This window comes from Ricinus communis, chromosome 4 (genome assembly GCF_019578655.1).
Source record: "Ricinus communis isolate WT05 ecotype wild-type chromosome 4, ASM1957865v1, whole genome shotgun sequence".
Lineage (NCBI taxonomy): Eukaryota > Viridiplantae > Streptophyta > Magnoliopsida > Malpighiales > Euphorbiaceae > Ricinus > Ricinus communis.
In genome coordinates this window covers 29,384,144-29,409,739 of record NC_063259.1, presented here as the reverse complement: position 1 = coordinate 29,409,739, position 25,596 = coordinate 29,384,144, and the positions used below count along the sequence as shown (strand labels likewise).

The 25,596-nt window shown below is 32.9% G+C and overlaps 3 protein-coding genes and 1 long non-coding RNA gene across 8 annotated transcripts; 2 read left to right on the top strand and 2 right to left on the bottom strand.

Annotated features, from left to right (window-relative positions):
- Positions 1-1,685: 1,685 nt before the first annotated feature.
- Positions 1,686-6,109, bottom strand: LOC8266033 (peptidyl-prolyl cis-trans isomerase FKBP53). The gene is made up of 11 exons (XM_015726894.3): positions 5,937-6,109; positions 5,737-5,810; positions 5,067-5,299; positions 4,762-4,904; positions 3,933-4,263; positions 3,558-3,707; positions 2,860-3,136; positions 2,589-2,676; positions 2,470-2,511; positions 2,327-2,375; positions 1,686-2,121 (listed from the first exon to the last, which is right to left on the bottom strand). Exons 1-11 carry the CDS (start codon positions 5,947-5,949, stop codon positions 2,040-2,042), a joined length of 1,482 nt encoding a protein of 493 aa, XP_015582380.1. The 5' UTR covers positions 5,950-6,109; the 3' UTR covers positions 1,686-2,039.
- Positions 6,110-10,264: 4,155 nt separating this feature from the next.
- On the top strand, positions 10,265-13,340 carry LOC8266034. Its single transcript, XM_002510867.3, has 2 exons — positions 10,265-13,111; positions 13,228-13,340. The coding sequence occupies exons 1-2, from the start codon at positions 10,850-10,852 to the stop codon at positions 13,312-13,314; spliced, it is 2,349 nt and encodes a 782-aa protein (XP_002510913.3). The 5' UTR covers positions 10,265-10,849; the 3' UTR covers positions 13,315-13,340.
- A 1,056-nt stretch (positions 13,341-14,396) lies between these two features.
- Positions 14,397-17,127, top strand: LOC125369951. 2 transcript variants are annotated; one of them, XR_007215669.1, is made up of 3 exons: positions 14,397-15,380; positions 15,772-16,181; positions 16,726-17,127. It is a non-coding gene; the product is annotated as an uncharacterized LOC125369951 (long non-coding RNA). The 2 variants fall into 2 exon arrangements; XR_007215668.1 differs by having other exon boundaries at positions 14,397-16,181.
- Positions 17,128-21,201: 4,074 nt separating this feature from the next.
- On the bottom strand, positions 21,202-24,380 carry LOC8266035 (E3 ubiquitin-protein ligase ORTHRUS 2). 4 transcript variants are annotated; one of them, XR_007215409.1, is made up of 6 exons: positions 24,272-24,380; positions 23,429-23,921; positions 23,200-23,328; positions 23,014-23,109; positions 22,653-22,914; positions 21,202-22,530 (listed from the first exon to the last, which is right to left on the bottom strand). XR_007215409.1 is itself a non-coding variant. In XM_015722234.3 (5 exons), exons 2-4 carry the CDS (start codon positions 23,812-23,814, stop codon positions 23,067-23,069), a joined length of 558 nt encoding a protein of 185 aa, XP_015577720.1. In that variant the 5' UTR covers positions 23,815-23,921; positions 24,272-24,380; the 3' UTR covers positions 21,202-22,530; positions 22,653-23,066. The 4 variants fall into 4 exon arrangements, 2 of the variants coding, with proteins under 2 accessions (XP_015577720.1, XP_015577714.1); XR_007215410.1 differs by having other exon boundaries at positions 22,653-22,897; XM_015722234.3 differs by having other exon boundaries at positions 22,653-23,109.
- Between the last annotated feature and the right edge of the window lie 1,216 nt (positions 24,381-25,596).

Here is a 25,596-nt window from a genome sequence, read left to right as displayed (position 1 = left end):
TATATCTATTAAATATTGCATTGCGATGGTTATTGGAGAAAGAACTTGGTGATAGAAAAATTGAAAGATTACAACTATTTATTTTAATCTTTTGAAAAATATATATTTTTATTTTATTTAATAAATTAATAAAATAATTTAGTGTACAATAAATAATATATTAGAATTAAAGGAATATATTTTTCATAAGAGGTTAATTCAAAAAGCTTAACTTCTGTTTGTGAAAGATTTAAATATAATAACTCGTGAAGTTTATTTGCGCATTGAATCAAAGTTGGGTTTAGAAAGACCAATTATGAAAATAAGACGAGCTTAATAATTTAATTATATATTTTACCAATTATAAATAATGTTATTAGTAAGAATATTAATTTCTTATTACTACTATTACTGGAGGGTTAAAAATAACAACTTATAAAGTTGAGAAGTCCAATTAAATCAAAATTGAGTTCAGAGAGCCAATTGCAAAAACAGAACAAGTTCAAGGATCCATTTATGTATTTAGCCATAAAGTATTTATATGAATTACACATTAACATAGATGCAGTGATTTATTAATCATAGATTATTTAGATACGCATACAAATATTTTTTACATTAAAATATGAAATTAGAATTCTCTTATGAATCAAACAAAAAATATGTAAAAATTAAATAAAAAATCTTAGTATTATTTTTATGAAAAAAAAGTAAGGAAAAGATTTCGAAGTAATTAAATAAATGATATAAAAATTATAGATATTTTTTATAAAAATTAAACTAAACTTATAATTCTAAAAAATGAATTAAAAATTTTAGAATAATTCTTATGATGATAAGGTGAGAAAAATAATTTAAAATATTTAAATGGTTAAGTATACAATTATTCTAAGAAGTGAATCGAAAATTTTAAAATAATTCTTATAATGATAGGGTGAGAAAAATAATTTAAGTAATTAAATGATTAAGTATAAAATTATAACACTTTTAATACTAATTAATATATATCTTTCTAGAATAGTTAAAGGACTCTTTTAATATTCATATAATTATTTTTTAAAATATTTTTTCATATAAATTTTTAAATTTATTATGATTTAAATAAATAAATAATTTAAAAATTATAGAAAAATTATCATAAAGAGAGAGAAAGCAAGTCAGTCTTGTATACATGGATTTTGTCAAATGTTTACATTTCGTGCTTGTTCTTGAATGACCCACTTAGCACTCGTTTGCACGTGGGAAACATGGAATGATTGATTACAGCATCAAATATTTTGAAAAAATACTGAGGCAAACGAGTCACAGGCCGTATAAGACCGAGTCGTACTCGCATATATTACTAAGGGCGTCATTAGGGTGAGAGCATAAGAAATCAAGACATTAATAATTAAAGCAAGACTATGTAAAAGCATCTTTGACAGATTCTTACCTTCCTTTCTTTAAATAGGGAAGGAAATTTCTCCTTCGTCCTCTTGTTTTCTCCCTACAACCTGTTAAAAGTCAAAAACTCTACAAAAAGATGGGAAACTCGCTCTACAAATATGGGAAGAGAAGAATCGCTCATTTTAATTACTTTTTTCATTTTTTCTGCTCTGTATAAATCGTAATGGTAGTTTTTTCAAATAAAAATGAAAGTGCAGTTGAGAATTCTCTAATATCATCAAATTGTGTACATTGGTTATCTTTTAATTGTCAAAAAAGAATTCTGCCCAAAAAAAGAAATTGTGTATATTGGTTGCTTCAGTCTTACACATGGCAAGCGAGAAGGCCCAGCTTCAAAATAACATGACCCATTTGAAGGGGGGACAAGATTCAAGAATATAGTCAATTGATAATTTTTGCACTCTTGTGAAATAAAAGCAGCTAGTTTTTACCAAAATTTTTGCCCACACCCATCTAACAACACTGAATTGATATGCACGATGAGGTGAACCAGTAGCAGTATTCCATACGAGTTTTGTCAATAAATACCAAGTCTCACTCTCAAGCATTCATCAATGTCTATTAAAGCAATGGAGGAGTTCAAATCCAAAAGGAAGGCCAGTCGCTGATCACTATCATTTGACATTCAGCAACTCAACATCGAACACAAGCCATGAATTGGGCGGTATCTTCGGACCAGCTCCTCTATCCCCATAACTGTATCAAAACGTAAAATTAGTAACTCTAGCAGGTAATTGAGGACGAGTGGAGGAGATTCAACTAATTTGAGAATCCCTGCTCATAAAGGGACATCAACAATAGGCAAGGAGAACATGCAGATTGTATGCCATGAATTTAGCTGAAGTCCACCAGTAAAGAGAAATATGGACGAAGATTGAGAAAAATGTAGTAATTGTTTTACCCCATTGATGGTGGAATTGTAAGTCTTCTTTTGTCACCAACTCTCATGCCTAAGGATTCAACGCACATAGAACATGTAAACATGGGATACTCTTGACAAATAATATAATATAATGAAATCCTACTAAATAAGATAATAATTACCATTAACTCCAACATCCCATCCCTTTATTACTTGTCCTATACCTGCAGGAAAAATACAAAACTATTACCACCATTATTACAGCAGGTTGCTAAGACCTGTAGTCCAAATATTGTACTACCTAGGCGGAACTTGAAGGGTGCCCTTCCCACATTAGAATCAAATATTTTGCCATTCTTCTTTAGCTTGCCAATATAGTGCATGCTGACCTGAAACCCAATTACAGATTTTTCATTGTAATGAACATTTGATACATCTATGCAATATATTGCATAACACTCGTTTTCCATTTTAGCACAGCTGTTTATTACTTGTCCGCCTAGCATATGGTAAAATACTCGTGGCTTTCACCATACGGGCAAACCACTCCAAATAAATGGTCAGAGAGGTACCTGACTTCCAGGAGAAGCTCTTTTACCATCCGGTTTGCCCATTGCTAACTCCTCAATAACCAAACCATTGGCAAAGGTTCTAATGTGTGAAGACTTAGCTGCTGATTGGTTACTCTCAGACCCCAGAGAGGTTTTGGCCTCAGCTCCCACAGCTGAAGCAGTTTGATTCTTACTCATATCCTCCCCACTATCCTTGTTCTTCTTGTTCTTCTTTTTTTTCTTTTTCTTATCAGATGTATTTTCACCAGGGACATTGTCTGCATCAGTGTTAAGACCCCTGCAAATTGATGTAAAAATTTACTTTTAGTATGTAATACTAAATCATATTAGCATCAGCCTACCACACAAAGTGTGCGTACGTGAGCATGTGCGTGTTTGCATACACATGAGAGAGAGAGAGAGAGAGAGAGAGAGAGAGAGAGAGAGAGAGAACCTTATCAGAAATATGTTATTGGTCTTTCATGCGTGGGAACTCAAAAACAGGGTGATGAGGCATGATATAGCTAAGATTTGCATATGCTGCTATGAAAATCTCAATCCACATCTACCACTTATTGTATTAAATTGAGTAAATATATACCATCTTCCTTAACATGAACACGCGGTCATTCACAATCCATGGCCCATGGAAATAGTCGCATTCTCAGTATGCAAAAATGAAAGGACCATTTTGCAAAATATAAGAATGATGTTCTCACCTCTTATTGGAATTAGCATCAGGAGAATCCTGCTTCTTCACCTCCTCTTGTAGGATTGCATCTTTGGAAAGATCTTTGTTCTCATTGTCATCTATTTCAGCAGTGATTACTGCTTTATCCTTTTCTTTCTCCTTCTTCTTCTTCTTTTTCCTGACATTAGTGTAGGATCCAATTCAATATCTTGATGGCATTGACTAAAAGACAGCAGGCTACCCTGCTCGTGGCAAGTGTAACAAACTAATACAACCAACATGTCCCCTAATTTTGCCAAACTCTAAGCCTAAAGAAAATAAGGAATGAATATTAAGGGGGAAAGAAAGCTAGCTGGGATTCAAATTCTGAAGAGATGCTGCCAATGAGTGGTGTTATAGAAACCTTATTGATTCACCGTCTTGGTCAGTGCCTTTGTCTTTTCTCTTCTTTCCTGTGGCATCACTATTGTCATCTCTTGCTTTTTTCTTGGTTTCTTTGGTTCTCTTATCTTTTTGTATGTCTAGTTCAGGTTCCTCAACTCCAGCTTTGCTTTTCTGCGAGGCAACAATTGGAAAGCCATCTTCATCTTCACTTTCCAAAACTGAGACATCAGCTCCCCTCCTAACAAGCATTTGTCGATGGGAGTTCTTTTGGTCCTCCTGGTTACTTTTCTTCTTTGATTGTTTAGGCTGATTGTTGGGTTTCTCATCGTCCACTATTTCCTCAATTACAACTAAAATCAAGGGGGGAAAAGTTTGATAAGCAAATATCTTTAGTCAATTGCCATAGTAAAAGCTCATAACTATAAATGGCAGTTAAAACTAATAAAAGCTAGCCAACTTAATACTCTTTTACATGCACATAACTGTAAAGAAAATTACCCAAGCATATAACTGATCCTTTAACTTGAACTAAAACTCCAACTAATATTCTAGACAACCTTTAAATTTTTTAAACTAAATGGCCGACAGTATCAACATAGTTTCAAGAACATGGCAAATTAGCTCAAAGTCAGTGACTTTGGCTTGCTCAGAGCTTAAAATTTGTGACCATGTCAACACCAAATAAAATAATTTAAGCATTTAATGTACATGTAGACTATACTTAAATTCATGGAAATGAAAAATAAATGTCCTTATAAATTACTGTAAAACCACAAAGTCACGACAAAAAGAAAATGCATCTTGTGTATGTGCAAGTTGCACACTTGTCTCATAAACACAATATTTACCTCCACTATTGGGAACAGGTGAAGGTGAGAACATTTCAAGGTCATCATCGTCATCATCAATAAAGTCATCATCGTATTCATCGTCATAATCACATTCACTTGACTCTTCTGTTTCTGTCTCAGCAATGTCCTCTCCAGAATCACTAAATATTGTAGTAAGAAAGTAACAAGTAGAAAGTAACAGATAGCCACCATTCCACTTTTCTTTAGTATAGTTACACTAAATATATAATGTGAAAGGAGCGGTGAGACAGGATAAAACCACCAAATATTCAAACTCAAAACCAATAAAGGCAAAAGGATACGACTCGTACTCATCACGGAGATGATCACCTTCATCAGACACAAAATAACCAGATAGATGGATGCTTCGTGGGCCAATCACAGAGAAAGCCACTAATTCATCCTTGAATTCAAGATTCAAGGAGCAAGATTCAATTCTGTCCGGTAATAAGGAACATAAGAAAACTGGATTTTTATGGCCAACAGAACACTGAAGAACAGTCCTCTCTGTTGATGGACCAAGGCCTAGAGTTGCCTAAATCAATAAAGCAAAAATATTTATAACCAAAAGAAGAGATAAATGCAAACCTTTATGTAATCCAGCAGAACATTATGAACAACAAATCCATAAAGATGACACATGCACCCAGTTTCAGAAGTATATCCAAAGTTCCTTAAGCAAATGTCAAGAATTGGGTTCGACTTTTATTCTATCTCTTTCATTAGACAATGCATGTTAAACTAACTCACCACCCCATTATCTGAGAAGGGTGAGTGTGATATGTGGCAATAAAAATGATAAATAATATCATTCAATAAGAACCAAATGTTCATTCCAAAATCTCAAGAATATCACTTAACTACACATTCTAAACACACCCAAAATTAGATGATTAATAATCACAAGCAAAATTAGAAGGCCATTGCTAATTTAGACTTCAAAATGTTAATTAGATAAGAGATTGTTGATACCTGGGTTACATAAAGCCTTCCTTCCACGTTATCAGAGTGGAAAGGGTGTGGTTTGCCCGGTTTCACTTCGATTCCTAATCAAATACACATATCGAAATCAATTCAAGGAACTTAAATTTTGCTTCAACATTTATCAGCAAAAGAGTTGTATTAAGCAAACGCAGAAATCAGGAAATAAAAGAATCATTTATGATACTTACCCCAAAAACCCATTCTTACGGAATGATGCAAAATAAAGTTTCCTAAAACCCTAGTTTCTCTCGCTCTTTCTTTTAAACCCTAAGGCTGCCTCTAATTCAGGTTAGTGTCCGCGGACTCTCGTGTTACGGGAAGTGCGTGAACTCTAACAATAGGATGGCACGTGTCTGCTTGTATCAATAAATTTTATTCTGACCGGGAATTAGTTAATTTGAAGTAAACTTTTTTGTTTGCCTCTATTCAGCTTTCATTTCTTTTAGAACCTTTTTTGTTTCCTATTTGATTGGTGGATCAAAATTCGAAATTTGTGTAATGTTTATGAAAATTATCTTTTTTCATTTACAATAAATATTTTTCCTTTTTTCTTTAATAACATAATTGTCGGGTGCAATAGACAATAAAAAACGTAACAAGTCGTTGTTACTCATAAGCAGAGGTTGGGATCAAACGGGCCTTAAGGTTATAACGTCAATTTCACGAGGCCTAAGCCAACCCAGAGAAAACAAAAACAGGGCTTATTGGGCTTGCCGCACGACGCCACTATAAGGATTAACTATAAAACCTGTACCTTATTATAGGTTTCTGATTCCAAATTATTCTCAAGATTTTTATTTTGATATAAAAATAATAATATGAAATAGGTTCCTTTAATACACATATATATATATATTCGCTCTTTTTTTTCCTGGATGATTCACATCAAAATATTAATGTATTTTTCTTACTACTTCTTTACTGTAAGTGTACATTAAAGAAAACATATTTATGTTATAAGTGCAAAATTCAGTTAGTGGTTTGCGACATCAAAAGCATATGCCATAAAAATTTATAGATATAGAAAATGGAAAGATGAAACTTTATTTGAAAGGAAAAAGAAAAAGTGACCTATAAAAGAAGAAGGTTAAATAGAGTTGTATTTCAACTTTTTCTCCTTCCTGAATTCTTACTGCTGCGTTTGGTTAGAAGCGGGTCCTCCATTTTTTGATTATACAAATTTGAATTAGTTGTAAAGTCTAAATTAAATAAAGTAGAGTTGAAGATTTTGCAGATGTTATTATGTGATAGATGTGGTTCCAAAAGTTGGACTCCACCATACCCACCCACAAAAAGAATATATATATATATATATTTATTTAAACTATAATATAAAAGATTAAACCACATGCACCAATACGTGAATATTTCATCTTTTTTTTTTATTATTTGTGTCTCAAATAATTATTAATAATGACGGACTCCATTTGCCCCCCCAACAGGACAGTATTTTGCAGGGATAATAAGTTGGTGCTTCATTACATCTTTTCTTTTATTTCAGCTCAATCACACAATTCACTACTTAATTACATTTGTTTGATTCAAATAAACTATATGCTTTACATTTTCTTTTTTTTTTGATACAATTTTTCCACTAATTTTAAATAAAGGGCTTTTTTTTTTTTTGTGATGCATAATTTTGCAATCATCAAATGCCAAGTTTTTATATTTTTCAAAATCTTTTGGTTGTTTTTCTTTATATATATATATATATATTATATTTAATTACTGAATCAAATAGTGTGTGTTTTGAATATTTTTCTTTGCAGACTAGAAAAGGGAAGACCCAAATAAAACAAATGAAAACTACATAGACACAGCTCCTCTAGGCTATAAAACACCTATGAGATCAGACCAAAATATGGAATCAGTTCCCACAAACATGGCCATGGCCAGGTTTAGAACCGAAATCAAATCGAAATAAAATCAGTCAAATTTGAAACCGGCTCGAACTAGAGAAGCCAATTCAAAGACGGTTCAATATTTGCTGGAACTAGAATTGGTAGTTCAATTCTTGAACCGTTTATTTTCTAATAATAAATAGTAAGATATCGTATTATAATTTAATTTATTATTTTAATTAAGAATAACTTTTTAAAAAACTAATAATAATAATAATAATAATAATATTAAAGATATTTAACGAATAAATAATTAATATTAATAAATAAATAAATAAAAATGATAAAGAAAAAAAATGATTCCTCTAAACCATAATAGATAATTTAATTTTTGATAAGAAATTCAAGTTTCTTTTTTTTTTAGTATATTTGGAAGGACCGAACCAAAACCAGAACCGACCGGTTCTAAACTAACTTTTGAACTGTGTTAGGAGGGAGTCGGATCATGTTTTCAATTTCTATTAAACCGTGAGCAGGCGGTTCCGGGACTGTTTATTAGGTCATACGTTGATCCCAGGAGGATGGTTGAGAGATCTTCATTAGCAAGAAAGTCTGCAGTTATGTTCTTCTCCTTGTAGCAATGGTAAGTGTTTTATTAATGGAATATAAAAGTATTAAAAACATTTTAAATCGTATAACAAGTACATGCTAAATATCCAATATAAGGTGTAATAACCTGGAATTAGTAAAAAGAAAACTTGTGTTGGATGCATATCAATTTTGAAATGTCATTAACCTCCAAAAAGGAGATCAAGTATCAACCACCACTAAACACCATAATATAAAACAAGGCTGACACAGTACCTTCTAACCCTTTGGAAACAACTGAAGCAACCAAATTTTAAATACAAAGGTGAACGTCAGAGACTTTTCAAAGAATATCACACAGTTCGCGTACTATTATGTTTCAAATTTTGAATAAATCTATTAATTGCAGACAAACATATAAACATGGAATTTCTGACAGACAAGTTATTGCATAACATCTTAGATCAAATCATGCATAAATTTTAACTTGAAATTATGGTCATGCTGACTGTATAAACATTTCACTTTTAAACTAATTTGAGATTCACAGTTCATAACTAGAAAGGGAAAGCATATATAGTTTTATTATCATTATTATTTTTCATTTGACAAAATAATATCTTTGGACCGACTATATAACGGAAGCAGAAAATGTTTCTTTTTTTTTTTTTTTTTTTTTTTTTAAAATTTTCAAAACGATCATGTATAATAGCAAGTGTAAGAAGTAAATTTTTTTACCGGGATTTATAGAATTTCTTCGTTGATAAAATTAATATAAAATTGTATTAATCTGAAACAAATACTGTGAAAGAAATTAATTTTCAATAGAAGAAAGATTATGGTTCATTGCTTTTACCGGTTATTTATTAACAAAAAAGACTATGTCAATATCATGCATGGCATCTTCTGGTGTATAGAAATGATGGTTTTGGGCAAAGTTTTCTAGACTCAAATAATTAATTGGTCGCCAAAGATAGCGTATATAAATATTGTATATATAACCATGATAAAAACAACTGATTATTTTTGTATTGATAATTTAATTATTAATAGTAGTAATTGTTATTATTATAAAACTTGACATGCAAGGAATCTTTAGCTACAAAATTAAGAATTTGTGTCGCCTATATTAATTAAGAACTGAGACCTGAATCTCAATTGTTGCATCCATCTAAAACATCAAATGCAACGTTAACTTATCTTTCCTAAGGAAATGACAGAAGTAGGCCCTAATTAAGAAATTAGAAATAAATAAACCTCTAATAGCTAGGACTTAGACAAGACCAATTCTGCTTTAGGTTGAAATGTCACCTCTTCATGTCTAAACCAGTATACTTTATTTGACTTTTAGTTTTTCCCTTTTCTTTTTGCATCTAATATACCTGCCAAGTTTGTGTAATTCTGACGTTTTCGTGTGAAATTCATGGGATCGCTGGTTCTGATAATTCTGGGTATTATCATAGAATGGAATTATTAAAATGAAAAAAGATATGTTTAAGTGAATCATTAACATGTAATCATCAAATTACTAAGGATCCAAAGACAACCCTTTGGAACTATATGGAATATGTTCTTTCTTTCTTGGAGGAATTCAGAGATAGGGACTCTGCAGAATATAATAAAAGAAAACCAAAGAGAAAAAAAAAAAAAAAAAAGCTTGGGATCCTCTTTCAGTTTATGTAATTCTTTTTTTTCGTGAAACAGTTTATGGAATTTCGATTCAACTTTAACCTAACCTATTTTAGCTACTGCAGAGTCAATTGGAAGTAGTCACCTCTTCTAAGTCTTTCATCCCCTATACTATATGGTGTTTTAATGAGCTTTGTCAGTTTAGAATTAAGTAAAATATATTATTAAGCTTTTAAATTTTATTTTATTTTATTAAAATTATTAAAAATAAGATTTTAATAAAATAAATACTTTTTTTATAAAATATATATAAAAGATTAAATTCAAGCAGAAATAAAAATATAAAAGCTTAATATACTAAAATAAAAAACTTAAGAATTTAATAGAATAAAAGTAAGAAATTTAAAACCTCAATAATAAATTTTGCTTTAGAATTTTTTTCGAATATGTGAAGCTGCAATTAAATTTGAAAAGTCTTCTATGAAATTACACAAATTGTTTTTTTTTGAAAAAATGATATCAACATTTCAGTTTCATAAACTGGCCGACATCCCATTCTCTTTTTCTTGAAAAGGAGTGGTCTCATCCGTCGGAATTTGTTGAGATTGAGAGCAGAGACAGGGAGTCATCAGAAACAAAACCAATAACAAGGGGAAAAAAAGGAAAAAAAGAAAATAACAGGCACCCACATAAAATCAATAGTCGACAGTTCATACAACAGATACATACATATATTCAACTGTTATGTGTCCATTTCTTTCAGTTTTTCCCATCATCAGCAACTACACAATCCTGCAGATACACCTCTCCCACTCCCTCTCTCTAACCAACCACCTCTTCTCCACCATGAGATTCCGGCCACCCTCCGCACCTGTTCACTATAAATGCACCCAAGTTTAAAAACATCGAAAACGATACCGTTTTGTAATCTCATGGATTATGGAAACAGCTGATACTGCATGCACTGAAAATTCCACATTAACTACAACAACACAAGCAGCCCTTTGCTTACTTCTTCTTCTTATTATTATTATAATTCTCTAATGGCTTCCACAAGTTCAACTCCTACCGACCCTTCTTCTTCTATACTTGAAGATACAGCAGCTAAAGCCGTTAACAAGCGATATGAAGGATTGATCACGATTCGGACCAAGGCTGTAAAGGGCAAAGGAGCATGGTACTGGGCTCATTTAGAGCCAATTCTTATAAGAAACACAGACACAAATATTCCCAAAGCAGTTAAACTTAGATGTTCTTTGTGCGATGCCGTTTTTTCAGCTTCAAATCCATCAAGAACTGCCTCAGAGCATCTTAAAAGAGGCACATGTCCAAATTTTAACTCTGTTTTAAGACCCAACTCTATAGTTTCATCTCCTTTGCCTATATCATCTTTGCCTTCTCCAACTTCACACCATAATCATCTTCGAAAACGGAGCTCTCACATGGCTACTAGTACCGCTACTCCTCTAAATTCATTAGCTATAGTTGAGTCAACTCGTTTTTGTAATGAACTGGGTTACTCTAATTCTGGGTTGCTAAGTCAACAGCAACAGCATCATCAGCATTTGATGTTGTCTGGTGGAAAAGATGATTTGGACGCATTAGCAATGTTGGAAAATAGCATCAAGAAGCTTAAGAGTCCAAAAGCTTCACCTGGTCCTTCATTAAATAAGGACCAGATTGATTCTGCTCTGGAATTATTGGCTGACTGGTTCTATGAAACTTGTGGATCTGTCTCATTTTCAAGTCTTGAACACCCAAAGTTTCGATCTTTCCTTCATCAAGTAGGGTTGCCTCCTTTGTCCAGGAAGGACTTGTCTGGTTCTAGACTGGAAAATAGATTTCTTGAGGCAAAAACCGAGGTCGAAACTAGAACTAGAGATGCGATGTTCTTTCAAGTTGCTTGTAATGGATGGAAGACCAAGAATTGTTGTAATGGAGAAGAGAACTTGGTTAAGTTTAGCATTAATCTCCCTAATAGGACTAGTTTGTATCAAAAAGCAGTTTTAACCGGAGGATCAGTGTCGTCAAAGTATGCAGAGGAGATTATGTGGGAGGCAGTAATGAGCTTATGTGGGAGTAGTGCTTTGCAGAGATGTGTAGGAATTATTGCAGATAAGTATAAGGCTAAAGCATTGAGAAATTTGGAGATTCAATATCAATGGATGGTGAACCTTTCATGTCAGGTTCAGGGGTTACTTAGTTTGATCAATGATTTCTGCAAGGAGCTTTCAATTTTCAAGACTGCTACTGAGAATTGCTTGAAACTTGCCAATTTTGTAAATAATAAATCTCAAGTTAGGAGTAGCTTCCAAAAGTATAGACTGCAGGAGCTTGAGTATAATAGGTTGCTTCGAGCACCTTCAAGTAAATGTGAGTGCAGAAAGGACTTTTTGCCTGTTTATTTGATGTTGGAGGATATATTGAGCTGTGCCCGTGTGCTGCATATGGTTGTTTGTGATGAGTCCTATAAGGCGATGAGCATGGAGGATTCTCTTGCAAAGGAAGTCTCTGGGATGATACAAGGTGAGGGGTTTTGGAATCAGTTGGAGGCAGTTTATTCACTAATGAAGCTTATCAGAGGGATTGCTCATGAAATTGAGGTGGAGCGGCCATTGATCGGACAGTGCCTCCCTCTTTGGGAGGACTTGAAAGCAAAAGTGAAAGATTGGTCTGCTAGATTCAACATTGTTGATGGACACGTTGAGAAAATTGTAGAAAAGAGATTCAAAAAGAACTACCACCCAGCATGGTCCGCTGCATTTATACTTGATCCTCTTTACTTGATGAGGGACACTAGTGGAAAGTACCTTCCTCCATTCAAGTGCTTGACACATGAGCAGGAGAAGGATGTGGACAAGCTTATAACCCGTCTGGTTTCCAGAGAAGAAGCTCACGTTGCCTTAATGGAGCTTATGAAATGGAGAACAGAAGGACTAGATCCTCTGTATGCTCAGGCTGTTCAGGTTAAACAGAGGGACCCCTTGACTGGAAAGATGAAAATAGCAAATCCTCAGGGCAGCAGATTAGTGTGGGAAACTTGCCTTAGTGAGTATAAAACATTAGGCAAGGTTGCAGTCAGGCTTATCTTTCTTCAAGCGACCTCTTGCGGGTTCAAGTGCAATTGGTCTTCCATGGAATGGATGTGTATGCATAGACACTCAAGGATAGGCCTTGAAAGAGCTCAAAAGATGATATTCGTTGCAGCTCACTCCAAGCTTGAAAGACGAGATTTCTTGAATGAAGAAGAGAAAGATGGAGAGCTGTTCCGAATGGCAGGCTGTGAGGATGACATGCTCAACGAGGTCTTTACTGATACACCATCAGTGTAATGTTTTTCTTTTTTTAACTCCTGTAGAATTTTGAACGGTAGCATTTATTGAATTCTTTTTGCTATATCATTTTTTGTTTTCACTTCTAGTTGAAGAATGTGAGAGGTCTGGTCAGCGCAAAATATATTGGGAGGAAATCAGACAATGTATCACTACACTGCATAGCTGTATGCTAAATGAATCTTTCATCTCTTCCCAGGCATGATTTTGGATTGTTTTGTTTGTAAATAGTCAATGGTTCGAAAATCTTCTTTCTCCCTGCTTATAAAATGAAAATAGCTTGTGAATGTAATGTTGCATTATGATTTTTTGGTATGAAGGCCTTGCCCAATGAACTCCTCATTTGCGAAAATTATTTACATTAGTTCTGGTTGCTGTAACTGTAAAAATTGATTTTGCTTCTGGAATATGTTGCTTCTCCTGTGGCGTGTAGGTCATCTGCTAGACAAAGAAGAGCTTATGTATTTTGAATTTAGGAGTGACCTGTTAACTCGTATTCTACATACTATGGGATTCAGATTTGGACTAATAATTACTCTTTTCCATTTTATGCAACTTTCTCACAGAACTAACATTGGAATTGGTGTCTCGAAACAGATTTAGTTACAGAATAGATTTTTGTGGTCCAATATGGTCTGCAGGACAAACAACTTGATTAAGAGCACTTTTATAATAGAAAACTGTATGCTTGAAAAATGAGGTTGGTTGGATGTGTTCACCATCAGACAAGGCAGTATATTATTATCTTTAGCAATGTGAATTCCCTTGTATGAAACTGATGCTTCCTCGCTGATAAATTTTGCATGAATGGTTTTATCTGATTAAGTATTGATGACTCTTTTCTATTTTATTTTTATTTTTTATGTTATTAATGTGAAGAAACAGTAAATATAGAAATTTACGAGGAAGAGGAACAGCACAAAAGCAACGAGGAAGGTAATGATAAAACTGATTAAAGTAAACGAAATGTGTCTCCTCTAAAAGGTAGGGATTCATCTCAGTGTGGCAGCACTGCATCTGAACTAATTTTCGCTGAAAGAAAACTTCAATTATAGTGGGTTCTGAAAGATACTTTAACTATCTTTTAATACAAAAGTGAAACACTCTGTGGACTTTAGTTGCATACAAAAGTGCTACTTTCTTAATTTTGCAATTGGTAGGCCAAATTACTGCTCCTCCTAACATGAATTGTAATATAACTTGCAGTTAAATTCCTTGATAAATTTGAAACCATTTCAGACTGCCAATTCTTGGTTTACAACCCGAAGTCTTCCTTAGTTTTGTACATTTTAGCATGCTTACACTTTCTAAAGAGGCATTTATATTGTTCAACCAATGACATTTTATATACATCCTTGATGCATGTCGTACTCATTACATGCGCCTTGATGAGGCCGTAAACCAGATTAAGAAGAGCATCTCTAATGTTCTGTGTGTTTCTTTTTATATATATTGCTCCGCTGATTGTGATCACAGTGGTTTAGCAACAGTACAGGATGCTAAATTCCATGAGTTCGCAATAGATTAGTAAGCGTGTGGGGTTCTGTATTATGTTATAGATCAGATTAATTGAAATTTTGGAAGTTAAGCAATGTCTTGAGTTTATGAGGATTGGCCAGGGACACACCCGTATCCACCGCTTCCTTGGAAATATCTGAAAATTCTCAACTTACAGTTTCACACATGACTATGGTTAAAATGAATGCCTGTCTGGCCTTTCCATCTCATCATTGCCACTTCAGATTTCTGAAAATGATTTGCTGCCAAAAGGTTCAGTTTAAATATTCTGAGCTAAAGAAGCTGAGCCTTCTTGCTGTACTGTTGCTTTTTCACTTTTAGAAAGAATTATAGCTGCATTCGTTCCTCTCTCCGCAATTTCTTAAGAAGTTCACCTTTGGCTACTGGCAAATTAATGTTGGAGCCTCAGGATTTGTTTGGTACAATTTGACTGACCAATTAGACGGGAACTTTTGCCCTCAGGTTGTCAGTTTAAACACAATAACGTAATGACAATTGTGGAATGAACTGAATTATCTAATGTTGTAGATTTCCCGTTTTTTTTATGGATTTTGCATAGGAGTGGCCACAATTATATGGAGACAAAAAAAATTTGCTGGCTTGAAATTCTGAAAAAAATATTTGCCGCAGGATATGTTTTGCTCGAGCCAGTTGTAACGGGTGGATGGTGAGCCAGCATTAGCCCTTGGACGAACTCATGGGTCAACCTTGGAAGAACTGAGTGGTGAATCTTTGTTCCCAAAGCAGCACTACTCACTGATGTAACTATGCCATATCACCTGAATTGTCCGTTTATGAAAGTGTAGAGCCCTTTCATGAGGAGTGGATGTCTATATCAGTACTTTTCTTGTCATAGTCAAAGAAAAGCGAGGACTAATGTACCTTCCCCAAATTTATTTTTTTTAAAAGAAATTTGGTTACAAGATGGGTCTTCTTTCCTATCACTTCTCTTCCTCTTTATCTATTTGTTTATTATTGTTTCCTTGAGCTTATATCATCTCATCGTCTTTAGTAACTTGTTTTCTAAACATTCTAATTCTCGTGACACTTCTGCTTTCAGGCCTGGACCCTTTTCTAAACTTTTGATGTAGAGGTTGAAATATATGTTTTTGTAGGGCAATCAGTTAGGGTCAGCATGATTGCTAAAAAAGTCTTGAGCAAAGGAGAAGCAAGGAGGGCTGTCGGCATGGGAAGGCACAGAATGGCTGAAAGGGATATTGCAACAAACTTGAACTGATTTTTTATAGGTACTGCATTTCAGCAAATATTGTTGACTACAACACAGCATGCCGGAATGTTTTTGTCACTTAACAAGTCATTTGTGACGCTACATTTAAATTCACTTTCACCAGTATCTGATGTTTATATGCGCTCCCTGTTGTTTTTTTCTCATGTCTACTGACGAGTCCAAATCTCCAATATAGCCAAAGGACTTAAACAGGCTCACAGCTCTATTCGTGACGCAACATATAGAAGAGGGTGACATGGTCACACAGTGAAATCCCTGAAATGCCGTCACTAGCGGGTAATTCTTCAAAACCCATGATCAGTGTTATGCATTTTAATCAAGATAGTACAAAGTGACAGAGAAAAGAGATGGGAATACAGAGTGCAGGCCAGAATGGCTTATGGGGGACTTTAGTTGGTAGTTATATCACTTTCTTGTGGTGCCAAGACAATGCACTAGTTTTGGAATACTAACTCACTTTACGATTGCAACTTTTAGGTGGCAATCCGAGTAGACTTTAGTTTTCCCATAATTTCCTCGATCATATGCGACACCGGAAAGCAGGTTAAAAATTGTGGACCACATCTTCCTCTCTTTCATATGCATGGGAATAGATTTACTTTTCATATTCATGGCAGTGGGAAAGAAGAAATTACATTAATCGGGTGTAATATAGAAGTTATCTTTAAGTCTCTAGTTTAAGAAAAAACCAAATGGGTGGGAAAAGTAAATGAATGTAAAATGCGAAAGTCATGAGTTGAGTCCCTATATTTTACTAATTGAGCACAGTGGGTAATAGATTTGAGTACACTGCTGATATGTGCCTATCTTTGATACTCAGTTTGGTGGAGAGAAACAGGATACTGTCGGCAAAGCTGACAGCTTACCAACTAGAAAGGAAAGCAATTCTTACTCGTATGGTATGGATTTATTGTTCACTCCACTCATGTTCTTGTTAAAAGGGAAGGAGGTATAATGATTAATACAGGGACATGACTTTCTTTCTACAAGAATCTTCACACTTTCAAGGCTCTCCCATGATTAACCTTTTCTTTTTATCATGTATCTTTTCTTTACTTTTTTTTTTTTTCCCTTCCTTTCCACTTATACAAGTTTTGATTGTTTTTGAATTCGAAGCCTATCAATGGAAGATGTGAGACATGATGTTGAAATGGATTGGTAGTATTCATTGTTGTGGCCCTCCTCTGTGTATATATATATAATATTCTCTGTTTACACTTTAGACAGTAATTTTATTAATGGCTCTGCTATTATGAGGCAACAAGAAATCTGTCTCTTCTCATATCCTTTATGATAGCTACATTCTCTCTATCATATACCATCTCAAAATGAATAATAACAATAGGTAATAATTACATTGATTTTCAGTATTCACCCATGGTTAATGATCTTCTCATTTAATCTTATGGTGATCACTTTTTTTTTTCTTTCTAATTGCTGATAATTCGATCAAAAATGTCATGTGGCCCATCTTTAATTGTAGAATTAAATCAAAACAGTCCTTCTAATATTGGGGTGATGGGTATTGCTATATATGAGATCTCGATTCTACTTCTCACCTCAACATGTTGTAGCTTAAGAAATTCTTAAGTAAGTATCATTAATAAACATACCCACAAAAATAAGTGATATCAATTAATAATATCATGGCAGTAAAATAGTTAGTCTTGGCAGAAATATAGTTAGTACATATTTTCAGGGAGGGAAAACAATATAGAATCGTCCGTAAGAGATGGTAATAGAAGTAATTCTGAATTTTACATCTACCTAATACTTTAAGAAAATTCCTTAAAGTTGGTAGGATTTGAACTCATGTAAGAGTGAGGATTGTATGATCTTTGCCGTTAAATGTACATTGGTTTGTAGTACGCTGGGTGGTCTTGAATGGTGTGGGATTGGGGTTGCTCATGATGGTGCTCTGTCTGTGGCCAGCCACCAATCAACAAAGCTTTTATTCCTGCCTTTTGCAATGATGAGGATTCTGCTCAAGTCCTCCTGGGAATGATGCTAACTACAAATACAAAGGTGATAATTCCATTCCTGATTTTTCATATCGTCTTTTACCTGTCTTCACTTCACTTAATAGGTAAAATAGTCACAAAATCCCACGCTTTGGGCGATAATGATTCTATAATTAAATGTATACCAACATTTTCTTTTTCTAGTCTCCATGATTTATTTTTTCAAAAAAATTAGTGAGAAAATTTAAACACATAATTAATGCATATATAAACTAAAACTAAATCGTTTTACAACATACTTAAATTATAGTAATAATATATATACATCTAGACTTAATTTAAAGTGTTCGGGGATATAATTTTTAAAAATGATGAAAATATTACTTTAAAAATTTTAATTCAATTATATCGTAATATAAACACAGTTACATTTTTTTCTTTCTCATGATCAACATAACTAAAAAAGGAGAAATCAAAATCAGTAAATCAATCTTGACTACAAAATCTATGAAGTTTGCATTTTTTAGCTTTTCAGCTAACATGAATAGTTGAGTTTGGTACTATTGTTGGTATTCTATAAGAATAATATAAGATAGAAGAAAAGAAAAGAAAGTAATGAAAGGTCAATTTAAGAAAACAAAACAAAATAAAATAATATGTATCTAATATTCCAAGCATTTGTTTATTACAAAGAATTTCTTATTAGATTCCATGAAATTGTTATTATAATATGAATCAGTAAATTATATGATTCATAACATTATAGTATGTATTTAAGAAAGGCTAAAGAGAGACTGATGCGTGCTTGCCTTCCATTAGTCATCCATGGCATTGCTTCTTATAAGCAAGTTTGTACAAAGATCCATGAGATGTTTGTTTCCCCGGCCTTTTTCTGTGTACATGTATTGGAAAATATTATATATATATATATATATATATATATATATATATATATAATATAAGAAAAGAAATTATTATAACAAATACACTACAAAATAAATTCAAGATCAAAGATAGGGAAAGACATTTTTTTATGCATTTTTCTATGTTTGGGGCTTCCAAAAATTGGTCAATATAGAATATTTTCCTAATAAATGTAGAAATAATGAAACATCATCTCTGTGTGATGATAGAATATGAGGGTTTTAATTATTTCGTTAATTAGAAGTGTTTAAAATTAAGTGTTATTGTAGTACATGTGAGTAATGATATGGAAGAATATATATTGGCACCATAATAGTACGTCTTGTTCATAATATTGAAGTTAGAAAGTATCTCTCTCACCAGCACCAACAAAAGAAAAGGGAAATAAGTAGGTCCATCAACTCTTTTGAATTATATGCTATAAGAATCATTATTTTTATACTCAATATAAAACCTAATTATAATCTCCTAACGTTCATCTAATTCCATGATTACATATTTACCTTTTCTACGGCTAAAAAGATATCCACCTACTGTGTTATGTTTATTGAATTTATAGCTAGGCAGACAGTTTTTCTCTTTAGCTCGAGCAAGAACGATCCGAGGAAATCAAGTTATTTGACATTATTTTTCTGACTTGTGTAGAATCAGTGGCTTAATTTAATCCATGAAGATTACCCTTTTCTTCTTTTGGCTTTTGGTGCAGGTAAATTTTGGGATGATATGATTACTTATCTTTAATAATAACAAAATAAAATATCATCATTTGGGTAGTAATTAGTGTAGGACCACTCAAAATAGTTTAAATTTAATCCGTATTTTTAAAGAAAAATATTAAGAGAGGGAATATAATTAATGAATTTGAGTAGTCTGAAATTAACTGCATGGTTACATCATTGATGTTCATATCCAACTCAATGATTTACAATTAAAGTTCAGACACTGAATCTTTCAGTAACTTTTTCATATATTATTCAACTCCCGTTTCCCATCTTTGCAGGTGTTAATATTTATATATTTACTTTTTCACTTTCGGTCGGCAGTAAAGTGAAGGGAAACAAAAAACAAGAGGATGGCTGATAAATTATTAACAGCTTTGGGTGGTTTCCAATTGAAAAGAAGTGCATATATATCTAAAGCCAATTAGAGCATTTTTGGGCTTTAATTAGGCACTTGAGGAATGTTAAATTGAGGGTCAGTCTAGGCCAAGGCCAGATTATAAAGTTGCCTGCATGGTCTAGAAGAACTCTTTCTATTCCTCCTATGGACCTGGTTTACTATAGCCTGACCCATCTGTATTCCATTAGTTTACATATAAAGTTGCCTTTCTCGTCTCCAATATCCTTCCAGTTGCTGCATACCCATTCCCTTTCTCTACACAAATTCTCATATATCAGTAGACAAGAGTTGGAATAAATTGTTGAGGATAATAGATCACTTGTTATTACAGGCGGATCTCTCATGTTTTGATTAAACATGAAAGGTCTTTTTTTTTCCTGAGAGATTTAACTATTTCATACAACATTAATAGTTGAGATTTAATTAAAAGTTAATTTAACTCTTTTTTTAAAGAATATGAATATTTTATTCAATGGGATAAATAGTATATCTTGATGATAAAAGATAGAAAATTAACAACAATGATTAAGAATTGTATATAATAGAAAAGAGAATTTCTCCTATTAATCGCCAACTTGTATTCGTAACTTTGTAAGACTACAGATCAACTCTAAAAATATTTTTAAATGAATTTGATTGAGTAAAAATTAAGATAAATTTTTTTTAATTCTCACTCTCGAAAAAAAAAAGAATTTAACACCATCAAAGTAATTAAGACTCTACTAAATGAAGATTTATAAATTTTCGTACAAAAAAGATAAAAAGAACACATCATAATTGGTGATTATATATGCCGATCTTATTATTGGAAAAATACAAACATAAAATATAAATATAAATATAAAGAAAAGAGGGATAAAGAGAAAAAAAGGCCAAAAAGACGGAAATAAAAAAAGAAGGGCTACCCTTAGTGGTAGCCTAAAGCTTAAAGAAGGTTTAGAATTTTTGAGAGGTTTAAAAAAGAGAAAAGAATTTAATCTAAATTTTTAAAGATTGAATGTTTATCTGTTGAATTATAAGATCATTTTGAATTAAACACTTGAAATCTTACAAAGATAATATATATAATTTTTTATTAATCTATTAAAATATATTAAAAAAATTTATATCTGATTTCTTAAAAGCTTAATTTTTAATTTAAATTCGTAGAAGAACAAACATTTATAAATTTTTTACTTACTATAATTCCCATTAAATTTCTTAAACAAAATCAACCAAACCCTCAAACAAGTCTTTGAATAATATAGAACAACCTTTGTAATTGAAAGAAATTCATGAAGGAACTCCAAATATAATATTTCTGAAATTTCCAAATTCTTGTAGTGTAAGTCACTATAAGGAGCTCAAAATTCAAAACACTATCAAAATCTTATACATGTTAGATATACATCCATTAGCAATAAGTCCTCAGGAAATATTCTCAAAAGGAAAAAAAAAATGGAAGAAGAAGAAAAGTCCTCGGGGAATCCTTCCTGCCGCTCTAAGCTTGAGAGATCGAATTTTAGAAGCAACAGCATAATGAACAAGGTTTAAGGGATAGCAGCGTATCAATCTAATGAGCAAGCATTTTAAGTCCATTTCGATGCATCTATCCCAAATCTGGTTCTTATGGAGCATTATAGCATCAAGTTGGGATGATGGAGTGTTGTCTTCGTACCATAGAAAGTTCTTTCATGCCTTGTGCCCTTCTGTTGTCGAAGTTGGCTCTCCAGGAAGCTATGCTTTTGGTTCTTAGATTAATCTTGATAAGGTCTCTTTTGTAGGGATGCAAAAGACATAATCCATATGGCTTCAGGTCTCCTCAATCCTCCAGCAAATATGGAAGCTATCTTTAACGACATTCGTCACCTTTCTAGTCTTTTTGTGACGGTGTCTTTTTCTTGTATTTCTAGAAGTAGTAATTTGGCTGCCCATATGTTGGCAAAACCAGCCCTCTTTTGAATTTTTTGATCAAGCTGTTGTGTTATACCCTGATTGTATGTTCTTTTGCCTCCGTTGGTTGATGAAAGGAATGCAGAATCATGGTATATAATTCTACTCTCACGTATCAGGTTAAAGGACTGCATATTTCCTTGGTGAAGTTTAATGCTTATAAATATAATATGCATTTAGCGTCTAATGCCTATATTGTTGTAGCGAGCAACTTCTCATACCTATATGGTGTATTAGAACACTATCCGTGATTCTAAGACAATGACCAAGCAGAGATTATCTTCCTCCTTCGATGTTCATCCATATTTTCTTTCACTATTGAATATCCTGTGGATCACCATCTTTTATCTTTAATGTTCATCCATGTTTTCTTTCAATATTGTGGATCACCGTCTTTTATCTTTAATGATCATACATATTTTCTTTCACTATAGCATCCTGTGGATCACCATCTTTTAACTTTAATGATCATACATATTTTCTTTCATTATAGCATCCTGTGGATCACCATCTTTTATCTTTCATGTTCATCCATATTTTCTTTCACTATTCGCATTATGCGGTGATAGAATCAGGATCTTACTTCGAGCTAGTCTTCTGTTTCACAAATATTCTTGAAGACAATTTTCTTCTTTATCTTCAATCTTAGTTGTAAGCAACTGGACCACATCCTTTAATTCAAGGTTTACCTATCACAGTTCATCATAATGTTAACCTCATGTAATTAAGCGACAAAACTGTCTTTTTTCTTTTTAAATGTAAACACAACTAAATAAATAGCTAAATCATGTAATCTTGTATATATACGTACCCGAGGATTCTTGACCAACTCAGAGATGTCAGTTGGGCAAGGACACTTCATGACAACTTTTTGAGTCCGAAGTGCCCGTCCACTTATGCTTCTCTCCCTTGTACGACTCTTGCCGGCAAATGCACCTTCCAAGGTGTTGTTAATGGAAGAGTCACTACTTTACAGCAGATGAGGCAAAATAAACTCTGGCTCGTGAAAACCTTGTCCATGGGGCAGGACTGTTGTCACACCTAACAAATAAGTACCTGCAGAATTTGAAACCCTAGTGCAATATTAACAATACCACAGAAGTTTAGTATGTTTATAAAAGTATGAGAGTAAGAAATAATTCTTGGATTTAGTAACATGAACAATTTGATACCCGGAGCCCAACTTTTCTCCAGCATTTTTCTATTCTGTAAATCCCATCATATCTCACCCACTTAATTGATATGAAAACCTTTTTACCTTGTAGCATCTATTAATAACGAAAAAGAAAAAGAAAAATTGATATCAGAAAGAAAAGATGGTTAGGATGAGGGCTTGATGAAAGAGAAAAGCTTGTTACCTTATAACTATTACAGCTGGATACCCTTTCCGGCAACTGATGCGTAGAACCTCGTTTAGTTTCTCGATCTTTTGATCAAATGATTGACCTTTATTAGTTCGCTTATTTCCTCTAAGGTCTCTACCACCGCTGCGTGAAATAATTACACTTTTTAGACAAATTGCGAGCATATTAAGTAAGAAATTAGAGTAATAAATGTGCAGTAATTTATTCAATATTAAATAGGTACCTTCCGGTATAGAGGAACCATTCTCCATGGTCCTCGTCATCTTGGCATCCACCGGACAGGACTACAGATTGTGCGCCGTGCTCCGACTGTCCGAGGATACCAGGGACATGTGGGAAGTGGGCACCCCTTTGCCGGCATTGAAATCTATCTTCCCAGGTATCACCAACAACACCCCGACTATTTTCTGGGTCATGTTCAGCTAGGTTAGGTCCAAAATGATCCTGAGGGACAGTAACAAATATCTTTCCACTTGCTGCATCAGCCATTCCCTCTTTCTTGGCTCCCTCTGTGGTGTATGCCTGGTCAGGCCTATCCTGCTTCTGTACAGCCTGGTAAACTTTAGGTTGGCCTCCAGTAGTAGGATTCTGGTTAGACATTTTAACCATGCGAATGGCCACCGCGAGCGTTGAATTAATACGTGGTTGGCTTGTCCTGTTGGAAGGAATTATGCTGCGGCATTTTGCACAAGTTCGTTTTCCTTGCCACCAGATGTCTGAAACAAATTATAAGAACTTCAAATTTACTGCATATTTATACTTAGATGTAAACAAACCTCCACATGTATCAGTATAAAATAAACTAAAAAGGTGAAATTAAAGACGACATATAATTAATTATATTGAAGAAAATGGACACGAATCGAATCGTATTTCAGGGATGCTTATGTCTAAACATGTACAAAACTGACCGTGACAGGTTTATCTGACAATTCTCTATGGAGATGGATTAGACAGAACAATGATACGAGCTAATAGATGATTATTATCATGAAACGAAGAAGATAACAGTGTGAACAAAACAATTAATATGCTGTGCAGACAAAGAATTTGTATTTAAACATACCTCTAACTATTAAGAATATGCTGTCCCTGAAATGACTCCAATCTAAATTTCAGATTGGATCTACAGAATTACTATCAGAGTTTAAGAGATTTTGTTTAGAGTGTCTGTGTTAAAAGACTATCTCGGCATGGGTATTTATACTGAAAATTCAACAACTTATGCTTACTTTGCTGTGAGCGCAAAAAGCCATATTTGGTATAGGCGCCCATAGTATAAAAAAGTTACCTACGTATATCATATTTTATCTTTTTCCATTTATAGAATTTTTAATATTATATTGTATTTTATTGCGCACATTTGAATATTACAACTCCTTATAAAATTACTATAAGCCCAATTGATAATTATTAGTATATATTATTATTATTGTTGTTAACAATTTCTATAAGGGCAACTATCAGTAAAACTACAATTATTTTTTTTAATTAAATTTGTATTAAGAATTAGGTAAATGTTAGGGTGGCGTAATTTATAATGAGGTGATTTTTTTTAATATATTTATATAATAAAAATTTATAAAATTTAGATTAAACTTATATAAAAGATTTAAAATGTAAATTTGTATAAATTTTATGTACTAAATTTTTTATATAAATTGCTAAAATATATTTTTATGTAAGTTTAATCTAAATTTTATAAAAAAAAATTAAATAAACATATAAAAATATTAAAAAAGATTAAGTTGCTATGAACTATGGCACCGTAAAATTAATTTAAAAATTAGCATTTAAAGTAATAGACACATATGACTTTCTTTGTAATATCTCTTGGAGCGAGATGATAATTTAGGGAGTAATTAGTACCTCTTAGCCTTATAGAACTATTGGATAACTCTCAGCCATTATAAAAATTAAAAAATAAAATGTAACAACTGCATGGGTAATATGGGAAATTGCTAGTAGCGCAATACTGAGTTTCTTTTCGTTTTTATTTATTTATTTATTATAATAGTTGGTTAAGCTGTAAAAATTGAGTGAATGAGTGGTATGCAAGCTACACAGTAACTAGCACTTACCATTTTTGAGTGAAAAATGGTTTTTATTTAATTATATGATAATATTTTGAAGGACCATTGACAACTCAAAACCTCCTTGGACCATTTCCACCAACTCTTTTTCTTTTTGGGTTTTGCTCATAAATAAATTAATAATAAAAGGTAAGTTCAGGCTATTAGTTTGGCGAATATCAAATTGGCACTAAAATTCTTTTTAAAAACTATGACTTTTTCTTTTTTTCTCCTTTTGGATTCTATCATAAATGATTATACATATAAGATACGAGAAAATCTGCCAAATTAGAGACAATAATGATAGTGAATCTGAATC